Source organism: Aspergillus luchuensis, chromosome 8, assembly GCF_016861625.1.
Source record: "Aspergillus luchuensis IFO 4308 DNA, chromosome 8, nearly complete sequence".
Taxonomy (NCBI): domain Eukaryota; kingdom Fungi; phylum Ascomycota; class Eurotiomycetes; order Eurotiales; family Aspergillaceae; genus Aspergillus; species Aspergillus luchuensis.
The window spans coordinates 1,665,318-1,684,362 of NC_054856.1; the positions used below are offsets into that span (position 1 = coordinate 1,665,318).

At 52.9% G+C, this 19,045-nt stretch overlaps 6 protein-coding genes across 6 annotated transcripts; 3 read left to right on the forward strand and 3 right to left on the reverse strand.

The window, feature by feature from the left end:
• Positions 1-383: 383 nt before the first annotated feature.
• Positions 384-1,733, forward strand: AKAW2_80586S (uncharacterized protein; the record flags this gene model as incomplete). The annotated part of the gene is made up of 2 exons (XM_041681623.1): positions 384-770; positions 834-1,733. The coding sequence occupies 2 exons, from the start codon at positions 384-386 to the stop codon at positions 1,731-1,733; spliced, it is 1,287 nt and encodes a 428-aa protein (XP_041548547.1).
• A 1,130-nt stretch (positions 1,734-2,863) lies between these two features.
• AKAW2_80587A (nicotinamide/nicotinic acid mononucleotide adenylyltransferase) lies at positions 2,864-3,863 on the reverse strand (the record flags this gene model as incomplete). Its single annotated transcript, XM_041681624.1, has 3 exons — positions 2,864-3,136; positions 3,198-3,471; positions 3,565-3,863. The coding sequence occupies 3 exons, from the start codon at positions 3,861-3,863 to the stop codon at positions 2,864-2,866; spliced, it is 846 nt and encodes a 281-aa protein (XP_041548548.1).
• A 2,348-nt stretch (positions 3,864-6,211) lies between these two features.
• UFD4 (HECT-type E3 ubiquitin transferase UFD4) lies at positions 6,212-12,443 on the forward strand (the record flags this gene model as incomplete). Its single annotated transcript, XM_041681625.1, has 8 exons — positions 6,212-6,306; positions 6,642-6,917; positions 6,973-7,067; positions 7,161-7,804; positions 7,875-9,486; positions 9,539-11,989; positions 12,044-12,193; positions 12,247-12,443. The coding sequence occupies 8 exons, from the start codon at positions 6,212-6,214 to the stop codon at positions 12,441-12,443; spliced, it is 5,520 nt and encodes a 1,839-aa protein (XP_041548549.1).
• A 404-nt stretch (positions 12,444-12,847) lies between these two features.
• Positions 12,848-13,764, reverse strand: AKAW2_80589A (PaaI family thioesterase; the record flags this gene model as incomplete). Its single annotated transcript, XM_041681626.1, has 2 exons — positions 12,848-12,874; positions 12,961-13,764. 2 exons carry the CDS (start codon positions 13,762-13,764, stop codon positions 12,848-12,850), a joined length of 831 nt encoding a protein of 276 aa, XP_041548550.1.
• Positions 13,765-14,775: 1,011 nt separating this feature from the next.
• On the reverse strand, positions 14,776-17,176 carry mak5 (ATP-dependent RNA helicase MAK5; the record flags this gene model as incomplete). Its single annotated transcript, XM_041681627.1, has 3 exons — positions 14,776-15,630; positions 15,679-16,890; positions 16,943-17,176. The coding sequence occupies 3 exons, from the start codon at positions 17,174-17,176 to the stop codon at positions 14,776-14,778; spliced, it is 2,301 nt and encodes a 766-aa protein (XP_041548551.1).
• A 240-nt stretch (positions 17,177-17,416) lies between these two features.
• AKAW2_80591S (tRNA methyltransferase TRM7) lies at positions 17,417-18,715 on the forward strand (the record flags this gene model as incomplete). Its single annotated transcript, XM_041681628.1, has 1 exon — positions 17,417-18,715. The coding sequence occupies one exon, from the start codon at positions 17,417-17,419 to the stop codon at positions 18,713-18,715; it is 1,299 nt and encodes a 432-aa protein (XP_041548552.1).
• Between the last annotated feature and the right edge of the window lie 330 nt (positions 18,716-19,045).

The following is a 19,045-nucleotide window of genomic DNA, read 5'->3' on the forward strand; positions in this document are numbered from 1 at the left end:
TCGTTCGGGGAGGTGGTCAGCTCTAGCAAGCGGATTGGAGAAGGACATCCGATCCGAGGCAACTTTTCTTTATCTCTACTTAGTAGTCTAGATAATCAATTCTATCACCAAAATCAGCCACCCGGACTTTCCCTTCCCTCCTCTCTTCCTTTCCCCCTCCACTTTTTTTGTTCTGTTTCGCCCCCCCACCATCGGATTTCTCCTCCTTTCCCCTCCTCATCTGCGTCTCCAGGTTCGCGTCCGGGATCTTTCTTCCCAGGCTTACCTCCTGGGAGAAAGGCGCCGTCTCACCCTCTTTCCCTCTCTTTCTCTTCCCCCCACAGAATGGTTTCATGACCATGGGGCACCTGAAGCAGCCATTCGCGATCCCGCTGTCGCCCGCCATGCCCCTCCCGGAGTCCAACCCCTCCATCCACGATGATTTCCTCCTTCCGATGACTCCTCCAGATCCCTCCGAAGTCCCGCTAATGGGATCCAAGGACACTGCGCCCGTGGCTTCAGCCCTGCAGGTTATCGCGGCGGAGCGCGCCGCTCTGGCGCATCTGGAGCACATCTACCAAACCGATCCGTTGGCTCAAGATAACCTCGCGCGCGCGGTGGCTCAGATCGTGCACACCATCAAGCATGGCGGAAAATTGGTCTGCTGCGGTGTCGGCAAGAGTGGCAAGATTGCTCAGAAGCTGGAAGCCACCATGAACAGCATGGGGATCTACAGTGCCTTTTTGCATCCCACGGAAGCCTTGCACGGCGACCTGGGCATGATACGACCGGTAAGGATGTCCTGGCCTATATGTGAGGGTGAACCACACACTGACTGAATCTGAATGCACCAGCATGATACACTATTGTTAATATCTTTCTCGGGCCGCACACCGGAGCTTCTGCTCATGCTCCCTCACATTCCTTCAACCGTCACGGTTATCGCCATTACTTCTCATATGGTCTCGTCAACTTGCCCTCTGCTTTCTTTCCACCCCTCGAACATGGGGATCCTTTTACCAGCACCGATCCACGAGGATGAAGAGACCTCGATCGGCGTGTGTGCCCCGACCTCGTCCACCACGGTAGCCTTATCGCTGGGAGATGCATTGGCTATCGCTACGGCTCGGCGGCTACATACAGCTCCTGGCAGAGGCCCAGCGGAGATTTTCAAGGGCTTCCATCCTGGCGGGGCTATCGGCGCTGCGTCCATGGCTTTGACGCCTATGAGCATGTCATCCGCATCAAGTTCTGCCGCCCCATCAGACTATATTCCAGCCCAACAGACCACGAACTCATTCCCGCAGCCAGACGGCAAACCCAACCAGCGGCCACTTGTCCGTGACATGCTCGTGTCACTCGATCAGATTCCGAGGGTGTCTGCCTCGGGTAAAGTCCGCCTTCTGGACATTCTCCTCACTGCTATCCAGCACCCCAACGCCAAGTCATGGGTTCATCTCTCACCGTCCGAAATCGTGCCCCCACGGCATCTCCGCTTCGTCTCCCAGAGCAACTATGTAGATATGCACGTTTCTGCCTTCACTGAACTGGGTCTCCCTTTCGGGGTCTCCCGCAAGGACTGGTTCCGCCTTACCAGCTCGAGCACCATCGATGATGCGCGCCGGCTGGTCTCCGAGGCCGGTGCATCCTCAGGCACCCCCGTGACCGTGGTAGCCGTCATGGACAACACCAACCCCGACCACTGTCTCGGGGTCATAGAAGCTGAGGATCTATGGAATGATTGTGATGACTAAAATATATTCATATCCCCTCCCCACTCTGACCCTCCTGATGATGTATATGAACTCATGCCTGATTTTTATGTGTCCTTTTGCCTTTTTGTCTTATAAATATTCCGTTTCAACCACAATAGATAGCTTTGGGGACATTTATCCCATACCTGGAATGGGTTTGTCTGCTGGTGGGGTATGTCGTCATGTTGCAACCTCAGCATGTTTTCAATCTTCGACTTTTCGGGTTATCTATATTTCTCACATACATATTATCACTAGTCTTGTGGGGACCCTGTTGATGTCCATACCCACCTTCATACATACAAGATTCCTCCGTTCCTTTGAATTGACTATAGGAATGACTGACTTACTATCCTTACTTAGCACTAGATACCCGATCTCTCCGATCATGATAGCAAAAGAAAATAGAAATTTGATAACTTGTTTAATTGTCCGATTTCAAGTCTAATTCTACCATCATCTTTGTAGGTAATCATCTAACGTATCGGTACACATATCTCAAATCAGCCGGGAGAAACCAAATAAACAGGGTATAAACATCATCGAGGGGACATGATAGCAGCACACAGAAAAGCAGGCCGAAAAAGAAGGAGGGAGGCAAAATATTAATCTATGGTATCTTCAACGCATTACTCGTAACACTGCGGAACGCCTGATATAATCAAAAGGACATAGCATCAAAACATGACCTGAGTTCTTTTTTCTTTTGGAAACCGACGTCCACCATTATAGGTGGGGAATAAGGAAGGGGTAGTTCATGTCCCGTTTCACCGTGGTATCCGTGCCCGGTCGGGATCAAAGGGGCGTGGATGTCACTGGAGTGGTTTATCAAGCACATTTTGAAGGAGGCAGGATAAAAAAATGACGAACGAAGAGAGAGAGAAGAGGTCTATGTTACAGCGGGGGGTGTGTTGATGACTCTGGCACCGGGCCGAGATATCCCGCGCGGTCTTTGAACTGGGTATCTCAATGAGTTCATGAGACGACCGGGGCTGACTCTGTTACAATGGATGCCCATTTGTTCTCTTTCTCTCTCTTCTGCCTGTGCTCGAGTCTTCCTGTGGTGGTGAAAGCGGGACGACTCGGATAGTTCGTTTCAAAGCGGGGAGTGGAAATCACCGGAAGGCGATTCACCCCGACGATCCGGGTTCTTGTCGGCCTTTGCCCTTGTCGGTCGATGTCGTGCTGTCGTCCTTGTAGAGGTTGTGTTGTTCAATGTAATGGATTACAGGGACGGGGATCAGGTATCGGACGCTCATGTCACGTCTCAGGAACAGACGGATCTTGGTGCTGCTGACGTCATTTTGGATCAGTTGTTGAATAACATGAATGTTTTTCTTCCATGTTTGCAGGGCAGCGAGCGCTTCGTCAATGTCGGTTCCGGTGCGTTCCACGATGAAAGTCTGGAAAAAGAATTAGCGGAAATTCCAGAAACTGGGATGAAAAGTGGCAAAAAAAACATACGCCGTATTTTCCGAGGATGTGGTCAAGATCCTTTTCGCTCCAGACTCCAGGAGTTGACATGGTATGGACCAGATCTGCACCTGCCAGCAGAGCAATCTGGATGGGCTTGCGAGTACCATTGCCGGCCTCGATGCCCTGTCGTACAGTGTTGATCTCATGATCAAAATGGTCCAACACCACGGCTGTCGGTTGGTACTCCTTCTGCATCGGTTCCCACGTATCAACCATCAGCCAGTCGGAGGTCTGATCCACGGCGAGTTGGCACATAGCGACACTAGTAGAATCATTGCAGTTAGCGCATGGACGAAGGCGGATCGTGCGGGATGTACGGTTGGTAGGATGGCAGGGCGGGACACAAGTGTCTTACCGATGTTCAGCGCTAGCCAGACCGGCCTTACGATAGGCGTCAGACACGGGGGATAGGTAACCCCCGACCAGTTCAAAGTCCGTGCTGAATTTGACGTAATCGGCGGCCATTTCGAACATGCGCAGGTGCAGGTAGGTGATGGGTGAGAAGGAGCCACAGGCCACCAAGAGGAGCGGGGTCTTTTCGGGGTCGTCCATTGTGCGCTTCAGACGAAGCTCCGGGAAGGTGTAGTCGTCCATCGGAGCCGGAGGCAAAGGCGAGGATCGCCGGTGGACATCGTCACTGATTGCGTCGGTCATGGTTGCAGGATGAGAGGCAGAATGGTGTCCCAGAGTGGTGGGAGAGGCTGGGAGGGACCAAATCTGGGCCAAAATCGATGAAAATTGGTTGGGAGAATGAGTCGGAGACAGACGGAAGAGAGATCAGGAGGGATGGAATGGCGAAGAGAGATGATATGGACGATGGATGAGATTTGAGTTCGCCGGTAAAAGGATGGGATGCGGGCGCAGGGGGGTTAGTCAGCGTGGGGGAAATGCAAGAGGCGGGCGGGGAAGAAAAAACGACCAAGACGGATGTTCGGTGTGCCTCGGGGCGCGATCACATCATCAATTTCACCGTATCGAGCATTTACCACCGAGCCCCGGTGTGATCCTCTACCATCCTCTTACTTATAGTATCGTCCCGCACCTTGGACGCGCAGGCAATCATGGTGTGCCTAGCAGGCTGTCATTCTCCCGCCTAGCTAACCTGGAGTGTTTGACTCTATATAATAACGAGAATGGCACCCCAAAGTGGTATATGTCCGTCACATACCCACATACCCGGGTACCGGCTATCTATCTCTCTATCGATCGGGCCCAGCACAACAGCCCTGTGAGGGGGTACTTGATGTCTGTCATCCATCCTATTTCACTATTCTACCCCTCAAGGGCCGGTCTGGAATGGCATCCCTTGAATTAGCCTCCCTGCAGGATTCTCCTCTCCCAAGCCAGTCAGCTCCTATCCACACTTCCTATAACAGTTGTTGGCAGGCATCCCCCAATTGTTTGAAATGGAGTGAGTCACCATCCCCCTGGAGACGTCCAGTCACTCCGCATGGTTCGGGAAGAACTGCTTCGCCTATCCACTCCATACACGGGCAGAATTACCCTGTCTTGCCGCAAGATTTCCCCAAAAGAATCTAGGTCGTTAAGGTGGAGACCAGCCCGACGCTATAGCCATTACGGTGCTGTCTATTGCCCCATTAGGCATAACTATCATCTCCTCAACTCTTGCATGCATCGTGAATTAACCGTGGATTAACGGAATTAAAATGTTCACACATCCGACCGGGTAATGAATCCGAGGCACGCACGCGATAAGATTCAATGAACCCCTCCCGCGCAGATGCAGTCATCTGCAGTTCTGCACTGGGTGGAATGTCACAGATGTGATGCTCTTATAGGGAAATATGCAGATCATGGCAGTATGGCCCGACACCAAGGTACTTACCGAGTAGCTTGGCCAGCTCTCTGCATCGATCAGGAGGGGGTTTGAAGCCAAGTGGTCGGTTTGCCTACCTTCAGTTATCTTATATCATACACAAAGTACCAGATGGGTATAACTATTATGATTATCACTGCCCCTCAGGTAGCCAATTATAACTTATAAATAGTATCAAGGAGTATCAGCAAGGGGCCTGTCACGCTACCCATCTACAGTATGGATTTCATGTGAATATGCAGTGATAGTAGGTATTGCTCAAAGATATGGGATGACACCTCAGTGGTAACCTCCCGAGGTCTGTGGATTGCAACATTACCATGACTAGTGGATATGCATTTGCCCGTTCAAGTCCGACCACAGGCTACATCAAAAACGGACATGGTTGATGGCTACCGAAGATAGTACCATATACATTTAGCGGGGCTGTAGCAGATTAGCATGAGGATTACTGATATATACACCTATTCTAGCCCTTTGGTCCTTGGCTACTGGGATGGTTCATGTTATTAATCAGCTTCTATTGCAGATAACTACTGGACAACAAGAATACATGAAGAGGTCAGACCCCTGTTGACCGCGTTGGTCCAGATGAACTAGTTAGACAAAATCTGCAGGTTTGAATTGTGGTTTATTCCGCACCGAAAATCCCAACAGTTTGGGGGTCTATATAGGAAAATGCCGTAACCTCTCTAGTGGTGGTAGATAGTGGTTGAGGCTGCACTTTGGCTGTCTGACGCCTTCCGGACTGGCTTCCTCAGGCCGGCGTCACTCACCACCGCCAACCACGTCAATCATCTTCCCCCCCCCCCAAACTCCGTCCTTCACCATCACCTCATCCACCACCACTTCCATTTCACCCCGATTCACGTTCCTCTGTTCTCAACAACGACCTTTACGATCATCTGCACTTTCTGGTATATATTATTAATTGATCACTCCTTTGTTACCCACTGAACACCTTTGTTCTCTCAAGTATCGCCCCCTTCACGTCCTCCCCGATCGGCCGTCCCTCAGCTACAACCCTCCCCCAGATCGTCGACGGAACCCCAATTCGCCATTCTACCCACGCTTGGTCAACATTCCCTAGGGTAACGGATGGCGGGTTAACGGTGACAAGTGACGAGCGAGCCCTCCTTATCTAGCTCTCGTTAGCAATCAACATATGGCCAGACAAAGGCCCAGTGCTCACCGCCAGGACCCTCTTGAGGACTCTTCCACTCAGCCAACCTCTGCTGGACCTTCCGCCACTGCCGCTAGGTACATACTTGATCTCTTTTCCCTTCACTCTTTGGCCCTGTGCCCTGTGACCTGATCTTGGATTCCTTCCCCCTCCTTCGTGGTACCCCCGCAAGAGCCCGTTCCCTACAGGCCTGTCCAACTGTCTGGGTGGATGGAGAGCTCTACCCACCAGCTGCGTACTCGACGGAAACCATCACCGTCATAATCGTTTGCTATCTGGGTCGGGTGGGAATTCCCTCATCACACTACACGCTGTTCTTCTGCTTCCATCTTCATCCTGATCGCCCACTCGACACTTCCCACCTCTGTCCCCACCCACATCCTGGAAGTGAACGTTTTCTCATGTCCTCCAGAATCACTCGCTCCGCCGCGAGAGTAGCTGCAGACTCTCTTCCGTCTACCGGCTCTGGTCCCTCTCCTGCGAACGCGGCCGCTGGTTCGGCTTCAAACCGGAAGCGAAAGGCCCCTGCGCGACGTGATCGATCGGTAGACGCCCCGGAACAATCAAATCCCTCCTCACCTCCCCGAAAAGCCAAGCGACAGCGACGTGCAACTCCCCCTCGAGCGGCGCAGTCACCTGCAACCACCCGCCGCGGCACTCGCAATCGTCCAGCGATGTCCCAATCTGGGTAAGTTACGATCGGGATCTTGAGAGTATGCGGGCTGACTGTACCATGATTTTAGTCCTTCATCACATCCCGCCGAGGATTCATCAAGGAATCAGACCTCCCCTCCGGCGTCTAGACGGAAATCAAGCAGGAGCGGGAAGGTGTCACAAGGTGAGAATGGAACGGCCCGGTGGAGAACTTCTCCAACCCTGGGAGGCACATATCTGCGCCTCCGTGGATAGAACGAGCTGACTCTTGTGATAGATAATGCCTCAGCAGCTCAGTCATCGCCTCGTCGACAAAAGAAGCGCCCTTCCAGAGCCAGTCCCGACACGATTATGAAGGAGGCGGAAGAGGAGATGGAAGATCAAGAACTAAGCGAAGAACGGGATTCTTCTCCTCCAAGTGATAGCCACGAGGGAACCATCCCCTCTGGTCTGGATGACGATGACGACGAGGATGATGGGGACCTTTTCCACAACAGTCTGTTTGGGTCGCGGAGCCCCTTGGGTCTGCAAAGCACCCTCCGTGCTTTGAGCGGCATGATGTCGGGCATGTCTTCGCGTTTGCGAGATATTCTATGCAACCTGAGAATGAAGGATGACCCGTCCATTCAGCTGATCGCTCTGCAGGAGCTCTCTGATCTACTACTTGTATCAAATGAGGATAATCTTTCCGGCCAGTTTTCCCCAGATCCGTATGTAAAGGAATTGGTCGCCTTGATGCAGCCAAGCGATTTCGGTGAGGAAAACCCGGAGATCATGCTTCTCGCATGTCGCTGCCTGGCCAATTTGATGGAGGCCTTACGTGGCTCCGTGGCCAACGTTGTTTACGGAGGAGCTGTCCCCGTCCTTTGTCAAAAGCTGCTGGACATTCAATTTATCGATTTGGCTGAGCAAGCTCTCAGCGTAAGTCGTTCCTTGATCTTTATTATCTGTATGCCCCTGTTTGGGTTGGCAGGCTAACTAGTCGCTGCAGACTCTGGCGAAAATATCCGTGGATTTTCCAGCGTCTATCGTTCGCGAAGGGGGCTTAACAGCTTGCTTGACGTATCTTGATTTCTTCCCAACTAGCACACAGCGTACGGCAGTCACAACAGCCGCTAATTGCTGCCGCAACCTTCCTCACGATTCGTTCCCCGTCGTTAGAGACGTCATGCCCACTCTGCTCAATGTTCTCGCCAGCAACGATCCCAAGGTTGTTGAGCAGGGCTGTCTATGTGTCTCTCGCATTGTTGAGAGCTTTAAGCATAAGCCAGAGAAGCTGGAAGAGCTCATCGAACCTGCCATGCTCAAGGCTGTGCTTCGGCTGCTGTTGCCCGGCACCACCAATCTCATCGGGCCACACATCCATACACAGTTCCTCCGCGTGTTGGCCATCACGTCAAAAGCGAGTCCGAGACTGTCCGTTGAATTGCTCAAGATGGATGTGGTCGACACTCTTTATCAGATTCTGACGGGAGTATCGCCGCCGGCAAACCTAGAGGGCACCGCTGTCAAGATGGACAGTGTCCTTGTTATGCAAGCGCTTATTCATCGCCCCCGCGAACAGGTGTTCGAAACTCTCAATGTTATTTGTGAGCTCTTACCGGGTGCGCCAAACCGGTTCTTTCTCTCGGCGGATGGTTTGGCTGGCTTGCCTGCTGAGGGCGATGCTGCTCGCCAACCAAAATCACCCAAGGCCAAGGAATCTGAAGAGAAACGGCGCTCGTTGCTTGTGGACTGCAAGACGGAATTGAAGCGCTTCGCGATGATCTTGCTGCCAACCTTGACCGATGCTTACTCTAGTACTGTTAACCTAGAGGTGCGCCAAAAGGTCCTGACCGCTCAGCACAAGATGCTGCATAACCTAGATGCCAGCCTGATTGAAGAGGCATTGCGGACGGTCCCATATGCGTCGTTCTTAGCGGCCATCCTTTCACAGAAGGACCACCCGAGTCTGGTGTCCTCTGCGCTGCGCTGTGCAGAGATCTTGTTTCGGCGCTTGGAGCATGTTTATCGACACCAATTCCACCGTGAAGGTGTCATTTCCGAGATATTCAAGCTTGCCGAGGGACCACTATCCACCGAAAAGCAGGGGAAGTCAGCGAGCGATTCATCGCCTGCCCAGGATGCTGCTGTGGACGCTAAGCCATCCCACGGTGGAAACGATGCGGTTGGCAGCGCGGAAGACAATGGTGGCGACGATGCCGAGGGAGGAGATGATTATGATGAGCAGGACGACGAAGACAACGACGATATGTCTGAGTCTGCAAGCTCCTCATCCTTCTCCAGTCATGCCCTTTCTGCCAGAATTGAGAACGCTATGCGAGATATTGTTATCCGCGATGCTCGTGCCTTCGTTGATCTCTACGAAGCCAGTCAGGGAAGAGATATGCGGGACAAGGCTTTGGAGACCCTGAATGAACTCAAGACCCTTGCAACACAGATTGAGGCGTTCTATGCTGGCGAAGGTGAAGAAGACGGCCTTGCGCTTTTCAAAAAGCTTGCAACCTATTTTGATGGCGATGCACTGGAAAGTATCACGAGCTCTGAACTCCTCAACTCCGGTATCATCAAGGTGCTGCTCGATGTATTCGGAGATTTCCAAGGTAAGTTATGTACCAATTTCATTCGTAGACTCCTTGCTCACTAGTCTATTAGCCACTTCCATGCGCGAGGCTCGCGCGGCTTTCCTACAAGCTTTCATGGGATCGACCATTTCAGAAAAAGCCCAGAGTCAAAGCACCGCAACCACGCCCTTCAGTGTTCTCATTCATAAGCTACAGGATCTACTCAGCCGGACTGAGCATTTCGAGGTCTCCACCGTCAGCCATAATTCATTGGAGAATACGCGTAGTAATGCCGCCTACATGCTGGGCAAGCAACTCAGACTCAAGTTGGTGGCGGACGAAGATTCGGATATTCCTCGCACGTATCGAAACATCATGGTATCCATCCACGCCATAGCAACCTTTAAGGCTCTGGATGATTTCCTTCACCCTAGAATCAGTCTTACAGATCGGCCCAGACCATCACGCACGCGTGAAACAATTCTCAACCAAATCGCTAATGCGGCGCGTCTCCGGGATCAGCTGGCCGGTGGAGAGTTCCCTACTAGCGATGCCGCCGCCACGCCTCGAGCATCATCAAACACTGGGAGACCACAGCGCCCAGGAGAGACACGCTCAGGTTCCAACGATTCGCCAGCTGAGGGACGTGACCACAGCTCCCGGTCTAGGCGGTCCGGTCGGCATCAAGCTTCAGGTGAAAATGAGCACGAGAATGAACCCCTGGAGTGTGCCGATGAACGGCAAATGAGTGACGACGAAGATCCAGAAGAAGACGGCGAGGACGAAGAACTGAACGCCATCGTTGATGACTTGGAGGACGATCTCTCGGATGATAACGTCCATGACCCCACTGCCGTCAACATGGAGGTGGCATCTTCGGGTAAGGTCACTGCTCGGAAGGAAGACGGCACTCGCGTGGCTACTCCCTCGCAAACGACGCCAGCATCCAAATCATCCGCGTCTGCTTCTAGTTCTGCGCAGAATCCTCCAGGTGGCAGTTCGCTGGCAATGGCCGGGCGGCCTTTCGCCTCATATGCGGCTGCTATGGCATCGATTCCGACTGACTGGCATATTGAGTTCAGCGTGGACGGTGAACCGGTCTCGAACGAGACCACCATTTATCGCGCTGTTCATCACAACCGCCAGCACGCCGAGCCCAATGCCCGGAATGTTTGGTCTGCCGTTCATACTGTCAAATTCAGACGGGCACCAGGCCCGCCCCCACCGGAGCCTTCCACGCTCACCCAAGGTACATCCGGTTCTACACCGAGGGACGATACCAATGATATGCCCGCATCGCTCAGTCAAGACCAAACGACGGCATCCATCCTCCACTTGCTTCGTGTCTTGCATGAGATGAACACCACCCTTGATGATATACTTGCAGAGACCAAAGACCTGGTCGCTCTCACGCCAGAGCCATTGGCACAGTTCATCAATACAAAACTCACAGCCAAGCTCAATCGACAACTGGAAGAGCCACTTATCGTAGCAAGCAGCTGCCTTCCCAGCTGGAGTGAAGATCTCGCCCGCCGCTTTCCGTTCCTCTTCCCATTCGAGACACGGCATCTGTTCCTTCAGTCGACGGCGTTTGGCTACTCTCGCGCGATGATGAGATGGCACAACTCTCAGAACGACGACAACCGCAACGATCACCGGCGCGATGATCGGCCTATTCTCGGGCGGCTACAGCGACAAAAAGTACGGATCTCGAGAAGCCGTATTCTCGACTCTGCTATGAAGGTAATGGAGTTGTACGGTTCTTCACCCAGTGTGTTGGAAGTTGAGTACTTCGAAGAAGTCGGTACCGGTCTTGGTCCCACACTGGAGTTCTACTCTACCGTATCGAAGGAGTTCTCAAAGAAGAAGCTCAAGCTTTGGCGTGAGAATGAGTCCGTCCACGGCGATGAGTATGCCTTTGGCAAGCGTGGCCTTTTCCCGGCACCCATGAGTGAGGAGCAAGCCGCTTCCGAATCTGGCAAAAAACAGCTTCAGCTATTCAAGTGTCTGGGCAAGTTTGTTGCTCGGTCCATGCTCGATTCGAGAATCATTGACATTTCTTTCAACCCGGCCTTCTTCCGAATCGCTGCCAGCTCATCTTCTGTTGCCCCCTCTCTTGGCACGGTCAAAGCAGTTGACCATGATCTGGCAAAATCGTTGCTTTTGTTGAAGTCGTTTGCCGACGCTAAGAAGGCTGTGGACGACAACCGGACACTGTCGAAAGCCCAGAAGGCTCAAGCGCTGCAGCAGATCGAGGTGGGTGGAGTCAAGGTCGAAGACCTGAGCTTGGATTTCACCCTGCCCGGCTACCCGGCTATCGAATTGATCAAGAACGGTTCCAACATCCCCGTAACAAACGAGAACGTTGATCTGTATGTCGAAAGGGTGATAGACATGACTCTGGGTAGCGGTGTCCAGCGACAGGTAGAGGCCTTCCGGGCCGGATTCTCTCAGGTGTTCCCCTACTCCGCGCTTCGGACGTTCACGCCACAGGAGCTTGTCATGCTGTTTGGCCGGGCTGAGGAGGACTGGACTATTGAAAGTAAGGATCCGCTTGTACATGTAGTTCTGGAGATAGCTAACGGCTTTTCTGCAGCTCTGATGGACTCGATCAAGGCCGATCACGGTTTCAACATGGACAGCCGAAGCGTGCGGAATCTGCTTCAGACGATGAGTGAATTGAACCCTCAACAACGGCGAGACTTTTTACAATTTGTTACTGGCAGTCCCAAACTCCCGATTGGCGGTACGTACTTTGCGTTGTGATTATATGGGAATTATATACTAATGAATATACAGGTTTCAAGAGTCTCACCCCCATCTTTACGGTGGTGTGCCGTCCCAGCGAGCCGCCTTACACGCCAGATGATTACCTGCCGAGTGTTATGACCTGTGTCAACTACTTGAAGCTTCCAGACTACAGCAGCCTGGATGTACTCCGCGAGCGGCTGTCAGTTGCCATCAAAGAAGGCCAGGGAGCCTTCCACTTGTCCTGATTGTTGCACATAAGATCTGTTGATCCACTCAAAGTATGCTATGGAGGATCTCGAATGACGCAAAAAGAACACGAATGAGCACTGATTGTGCGTCGGAACGATAGCTAACTACATACCCTTATGGTTGCAAAAGGGGGTATTCATGCAATGCCTAGGGCACTTGTCTTTTTGGGTGGGGGGATCTGCGTTCGGGCCACATTTGTCTGCTATCTGTGCCTTTGTGGGAAGGGCGTCCGGGGGTGTTGCTTCATGCTTCCATTTAGATAGAAATGCCACTCGTATCCGAGGCCAGTGAGTCTATTAGTCTGCTGATGTATCTATCTGTTGATTACATAGGTCTATAGTCTATCGCACAAAAAAAATGAAAGGGTATTGTTATCTCCTGTCTCCGCCTTTTTCACGCTTCAATTCCGATACAGCGGCACCATGGACTACACAACACCAATCAGTCAGCCATCATCCTATCCCTCCATCCAACTCAACTCCAATGGGGGAAAAAAAAAAAGAAAGAACTTACCTCCGCAAACTTCGGCTCCACAAACAACGCCCTGGCCTCCGCCACGACGGTCTCCCCTTCCTCACCCTCCCCACTACCAGGAGCAGGCATACTCCTCATCTCACCCTCCACCCACGCCTTCCTCCCCTCCACCTTAACCGTCTCCGCCTTAAGCACATACACTCGCTCCGGCAACGCCGGCTTCCTAAAATCGACATTCAAATTCGCCGTCATGCCCAATCCACTCTTAAACGAATCCGAGACGCATCTCGCGAACGCTTCATCGAACATCACGCTCAGCAAGCCTCCGTGCACATACCCAGGGTGTCCGCAGAGTTGCGGCCCGATATGAAAGACCGAGATGAGGCGCGCGCGCGGAGATTCCTTTCCTTCTTTTGTTGTTGTCCCCTCCTCCTGGGAGGAGGAGGAGGAAGGTTTGCGGTTGACAATCGAAGTGAACATATACGGCGGCACCGTCACCTTGTTCGCGCCGGAGAGCGTCCCCGCGACGAAGTGGTTCGGCCGGTGCGAGGATTTCATGTGTAGATGGGGACGGGATTCTTTGTAAGAGGGGTTCGACCGCAGGGATTGCACGAGGGGATGCGTGGTTATGAGATGTTCGGCTGTTGAGAGCGTCGATTGAGGAGGGGTTGGGGGCTGGTCGAGTCGGTCATGGTAGGAGGGGAGCGTGGAGGGGGATTCGATGGCTGAGGAGGCGGCGCCGGCTTTGATGGTGCGGATTTGGGTGTGAGGGATGATGAGGTGGGTGGGTGGGCGTTTGGTGAGAAGCCGGGTGAAGGTGGTAGTAGTGCGTGGGAGGGACATTTTTTTGATTGATGTAGTAGTAGTAGTCAATGCTGTTGGTATGGTGTGGTCTTGATCTTAGTGTGTCTTGGTGGTGGTTAGTGTTGATCATGGACACTAGTATGTATGTGTAGGTTTCATAGACGGGATGATGTCTGTGGTTGTTGCATACCTTTTCCTGAGTTCAACTCACATATATATATATATATTAACCTGAGGGTGCCTGTTATTGCCTCGAACGATACGAATGACAAGAGATTCTGCTTCTGCAATATGCAGAGCCTAATTGCGTTCGGGCAGAACAGGGAAAAAAAAGATGAAAAAAAACCCTGGCCTATCCGGGAAAGTGGGTCCCCCACCCACGTGGAATTTCATCAACGTGGATTGGTCTGGCCAATGGGAGGCGGGGGTATGGCGCTAGTTGGGATGGCTTGCAGGGATGAGGCGCCCAACTTGCAGGGATCGGGTGGGTGGGGCAGATCCGGTGTGTTGGGATTGGTTGAGTTATGACGCGCCGGTGTGTTTTATTTGAGGAACACCTGTTGCTGAGACGAGGTTAGAAGGTGTTGCCGGTTCTAGGTGGTTTCCTGGTTGGGGAGGTGTCTGGTGGGTATAGTTTTTAGGGGTGAGGTATTTTTAGGTTTGTTACTACGTACTTACTACTTATATTGTATATGATGTGATGGAGTCGAGGCGAATAGGGGATAATAGTAGGTGGGTTTATACTATTCTATCTCCACTTCTCTTTGCTCGGTCGAACGGAGTTTATTAGGCTATTGGTGATATACCGCTTTGATGAAGTCATACTCAACTGACTGCGTGCTTTCCAAGCCCATACTTACTACTAGTAGTAATACTTTTACCACTTCACCACATGTTTATCCACATGGTGGGCTCTAGAAACTTCAAGAAGCGACAACATGATCTTTCTTCTGTCGAGCTTGGTGTATGAACGATCTACTAATCCCTATTGACTGATTCTCTCTGCATGTGGTATATGAACAACTCTGTACAACGTAATAGATACAAGCATTAGAAATCCAATGGATCCACCTGGCCCAGGAATGAATTGTTGCCTTCTCCACGCAGCAACGCCTCAATGTCCACCCGTCCGGACGTGAGGTACCGCTCACTCACACCTACGTTCACCCGCTGAGACAGCAGATGCTTCAACTCCGCCCGCATGGCCGCCAACTCATTCTTCGTAACTTCACCAGCCTTGCGCTGCCGTTCCTGACGCCCACGTCCGCGGCCGCGACCACGGCCCTGGGCGCTCTCGAACTCCTCGCTATCATACTCAACCCCAAGGTCCTCTGCTGCCTTTTGAAGCCAGTTATCTTCCGCGGAGATCTTCTCCTTGGCGATGTTGGAGTCGGTAATCTTGGCGGCCAAGTTCACACGATCACGGACTCGGAGGACGACCCGACGGTCGAGCTCCAACGATTCAAGCGGCAATTTCTTGCCATTGGCCATGTTGGCGTGGACTTTGGCGGCCAGACGAACCACTCCGACCATTTCCTCCGGAGCGCAGATGATCACACTCTTTCCGGATGCACCCGCACGGGCGGTACGTCCGGAACGGTGGACGTAGGTGTCGGCTGCGCGGGGAGCGTGGTAGTGGATGACAAAGTCAATGCCCTTGATATCGAGACCACGCGCAGCAACGTCGGTGGCGACGAGGATGCTGCTGGGATTGGATGTGGGCGAGGAGAATCGCTCCACTGAACGTAGACGCGCTTTCTGGGCCATGGAGGAGTGGAGTGCCAGAGCGGGAAGGCCGAGGTTCTGGAGCAATTGGGTGAGACGGCGGACGGCGGAGATCGAGTTGGTGAACACAAGTGTCCGGTGCTTGGGGTTGTAGAGCAACAGAGTGTAAAGATAAAGATCCTAGGTTCGATTAGCATATGAATAACCTTCTGCAGCGACTGCACATACCTTCTCCATAGCTCCACATTCGACAATGCCTTCCTTGAGGCCTTCGGCCATCTGCGAGACCGGGTTGACGTCAATGAACTTGGGCTTTTCTTCGCGGAACTTCAGTTTCTGGAGGAGATATTCCATGGACTCCTTGTTGCTCATGATGTCGCCTCCCGTCCAACGCGCTTTGCCGGCTAGCTTCTGCTGCAAATCGCGGTGGAATGTAGCGGAGAAGACCAACGTCTGCCTCTGAGCACGAGCATCTTCCTTCTCTTCGTCTTCGCTATCGTCGCCACCAAAATCGCCATCCTCAACGCGATCGAGAGCACCGAGGATCTCCTCGGCTTCCTTGAAGTGGCCCTCGCTGAGAAGTCTGTCCGCCTCATCAATGACAAGGAACTTGATGTCACTCATCTTGCGGATCAAACCCTGGCCACTGCTAAGCACCTCCCATACTCGACCAGGAGTACCAATCACGATGTCAGCACCAGCCAACACACGCTGCTGCTTCTGGACGGACAGACCGCCTGTAAGGAGTGCAATGCGGGCACTGGAGCCGGGGGCGTGGAGAGCAAGCTCGCCAATATGCTTAGCCAATTGATGTGCCAATTCACGGGTGGGAGACATAATGAGAGCAATAGGGGCGGAGTCCTTCTTCTTCTCTTCCTTGCCAGCGCGCAAGTCCTCCCGTTTCTTCTCAAGATAGTGCTCGAGGATGGGGATGCCGAACGCCAATGTCTTTCCGGAACCTGTCGACGCCTTGCCGATCACATCGTGGCCGTCTAAGATCTGGGGAATGCAGGACTTTTGAACAAGAGTCGGTGTGGTGAACTTCATCTTCGACAGACCGGTGAGGATCTCAGGAGACAACCCAAGCGACTCCCAAGCAGAAACATCCACGCCATCGTCGTCCTCTTCATCTTGGAGTGCAGAAAACGAAAGTCCAGCCTTGATGCTCTTGTCCTCCTGGTTTGATGTAGTCTTCTGCTTTGCTTCTTTCTTGGCTTTCTTCTGCTCTGCCTGCCTGTCCTTCTTGGCCTTCTTCTTCTCCTCGGCCGTGGGTTTGCCGGCTTCCTGCTCGTCTTTCTGGTTTTCCTTCGGTGCAGTGTCCTTCTTCTCGGTCGCTTCGTTGTCGCTGAAACCGGACCACTCGTCGTCGTCGAACTTCGGTTCTTCCTCCTCTGGCGCCTTCTTCTTCAGGATCGATTTCTTCGGTTTGCCATGTGCGGCCTGGATGACCCATTAACACTCTCTCCGAACACCACCAGTTAACACCACATACCTTGAACTGGAGTCCTTCACTTCCACCCTTGATAACCTCTACTCCGTCAATTTCTTCCAATCCAAAGAAACCACCTGCATCCTCAAGCCTATCAGGCAGCGCGACCTCTTTCCAGTTAAGATCATTGACGGTGACGAGCGGATCCTCGCTCTCCTCAGCCGCGGCGACATCCTTCTTCCTTTTTTTCGCTTGCAAATCAGCTCCTTTCGAGCCGCGCTGTCTCTTCTGGCCCATAATTGCAAAAATACACCCCAAACGGATCCACAAATTCCAAGATACGAGGAGAAACAAACGTCCGCAGCGAAGGTGCAGCCGCCGAAGGGAAGAAAAAAAAGCGGCAGAAAGCCGCCATACCGCCCAGCACCAGTTAATCTTATCGCCGCCCCACGAGAAAATCCCCCTCAAATCCCTCCTCCAGACAATCCATCACCTCAATTCCCTCCAACCTCAAAACACCCACCCCCCACCGCCACAATGGGTAAATCCTCCAAAGACAAGCGCGATGCCTACTACCGTCTGGCCAAGGAACAAAACTGGCGCGCCCGATCCGCCTTCAAACTGATCCAAATAGACGAGCAATTCGATCTATTCGAGCACGAGAACCCAGACAAAGTCACCCGAGTCGTCGATCTGTGCGCCGCCCCGGGCAGCTGGAGTCAAGTGCTGAGTCGCGTTCTGATCAAGGGCGAGAGTTTTGGTCGCCGCGCCTGGGTCGAGAAGAAGCGCAAGGAAAAGGAAGCCCTCGAACGAGTCCGCAATGGCTCAAACACCACAACCACCTCATCAGAAGATACCGACATGACCGAACTGAAACCCCGCAAGAACGTCAAAATCGTCTCCATCGATCTTCAACCCATGGCGCCTCTCGAAGGCATCACCACTCTCAAAGCAGACATCACCCACCCCTCTACCATCCCCCTCCTCCTGCGCGCCTTGGACCCAGAAGCCTACGACTCCACCTCCACCTCTTCTACCCCCTCCGCCATTCGTCCCCCTCACCCCGTTGACCTGGTCATTTCCGACGGCGCCCCGGACGTAACAGGCCTGCACGACCTCGACATCTACATCCAATCGCAACTACTCTACTCTGCACTCAACCTCGCCCTGGGCGTCCTCCGCCCCGGCGGCAAATTCGTCGCCAAGATCTTCCGCGGCCGCGACGTCGATCTCCTCTACGCGCAACTCCGCACTGTGTTCGAGAAAGTCAGCGTCGCGAAGCCGCGGAGTAGTCGCGCTAGTAGTCTGGAGGCGTTCGTCGTGTGCGAGGGATTCATCCCGCCTTCCATCCACGCTGGCACGGACGCGCTGAAGAACCCTATCTTCGGGGGCGTGGCTGTCCCGCCTCCTGTCTCAGCCGACGGAAACGTCGGAGTGGAGGTCATCGAGAGCGAGGACGACGATGCACGCCCCGTCAAGCTGGCCCGCTTTGCTCCGGCCGAGGCGACTCTAGGCGCTGCGTCAGCGGAGTCTAGTCAGACAGAGGCGCGTCTTCTCCACGATGACTCGTTGGCGTCGGTGACGCCTACGCCGTTGGCGTATAAGTCTGCCGGTGAGAAGTTCGCTGTCGAGAACAGGTGGATTCCTAGGTTCATTGCGTGCGGTGATCTCTCGGCTTGGGATTCGGACGCCTCGTACACGCTGCCGCCGGACCATGTCAGTTTGGATCCGGTGCAGCCGCCTACTGCGCCGCCTTATCGGCGGGCCTTGGAGTTGAGGAAGGAGAAGGGTGGTGCGTATGGAAAGACGAAGTTGGGTAGTTTGGGACGGGCTTGAAATTAGAAGTGATTATCATTGCGGCTGCTTTTAACGATATCTTCTTGTTTATAGTTATGGTTACGAATTTGTTCCTTTTCCGTTTTGGCGGGGTAAAAAAAAGTTGGATGTGCTTAGACTAACTACTACTTGGCTGCTAGATGGACAAGGGCGGATGGATATAGCAGATACCCATAGATTTGAAATTTACGATAGATGATGGTTATGAGAAGAGAAATAGGTCATAGAGAAAATGCAAAAGTCTATTTTGAACTGGTAGATCAGGTGTCTCTATGCTGGTATGCGCTAAACTCAAACAGGACGGACAGATCATCACATCACATCATGTAC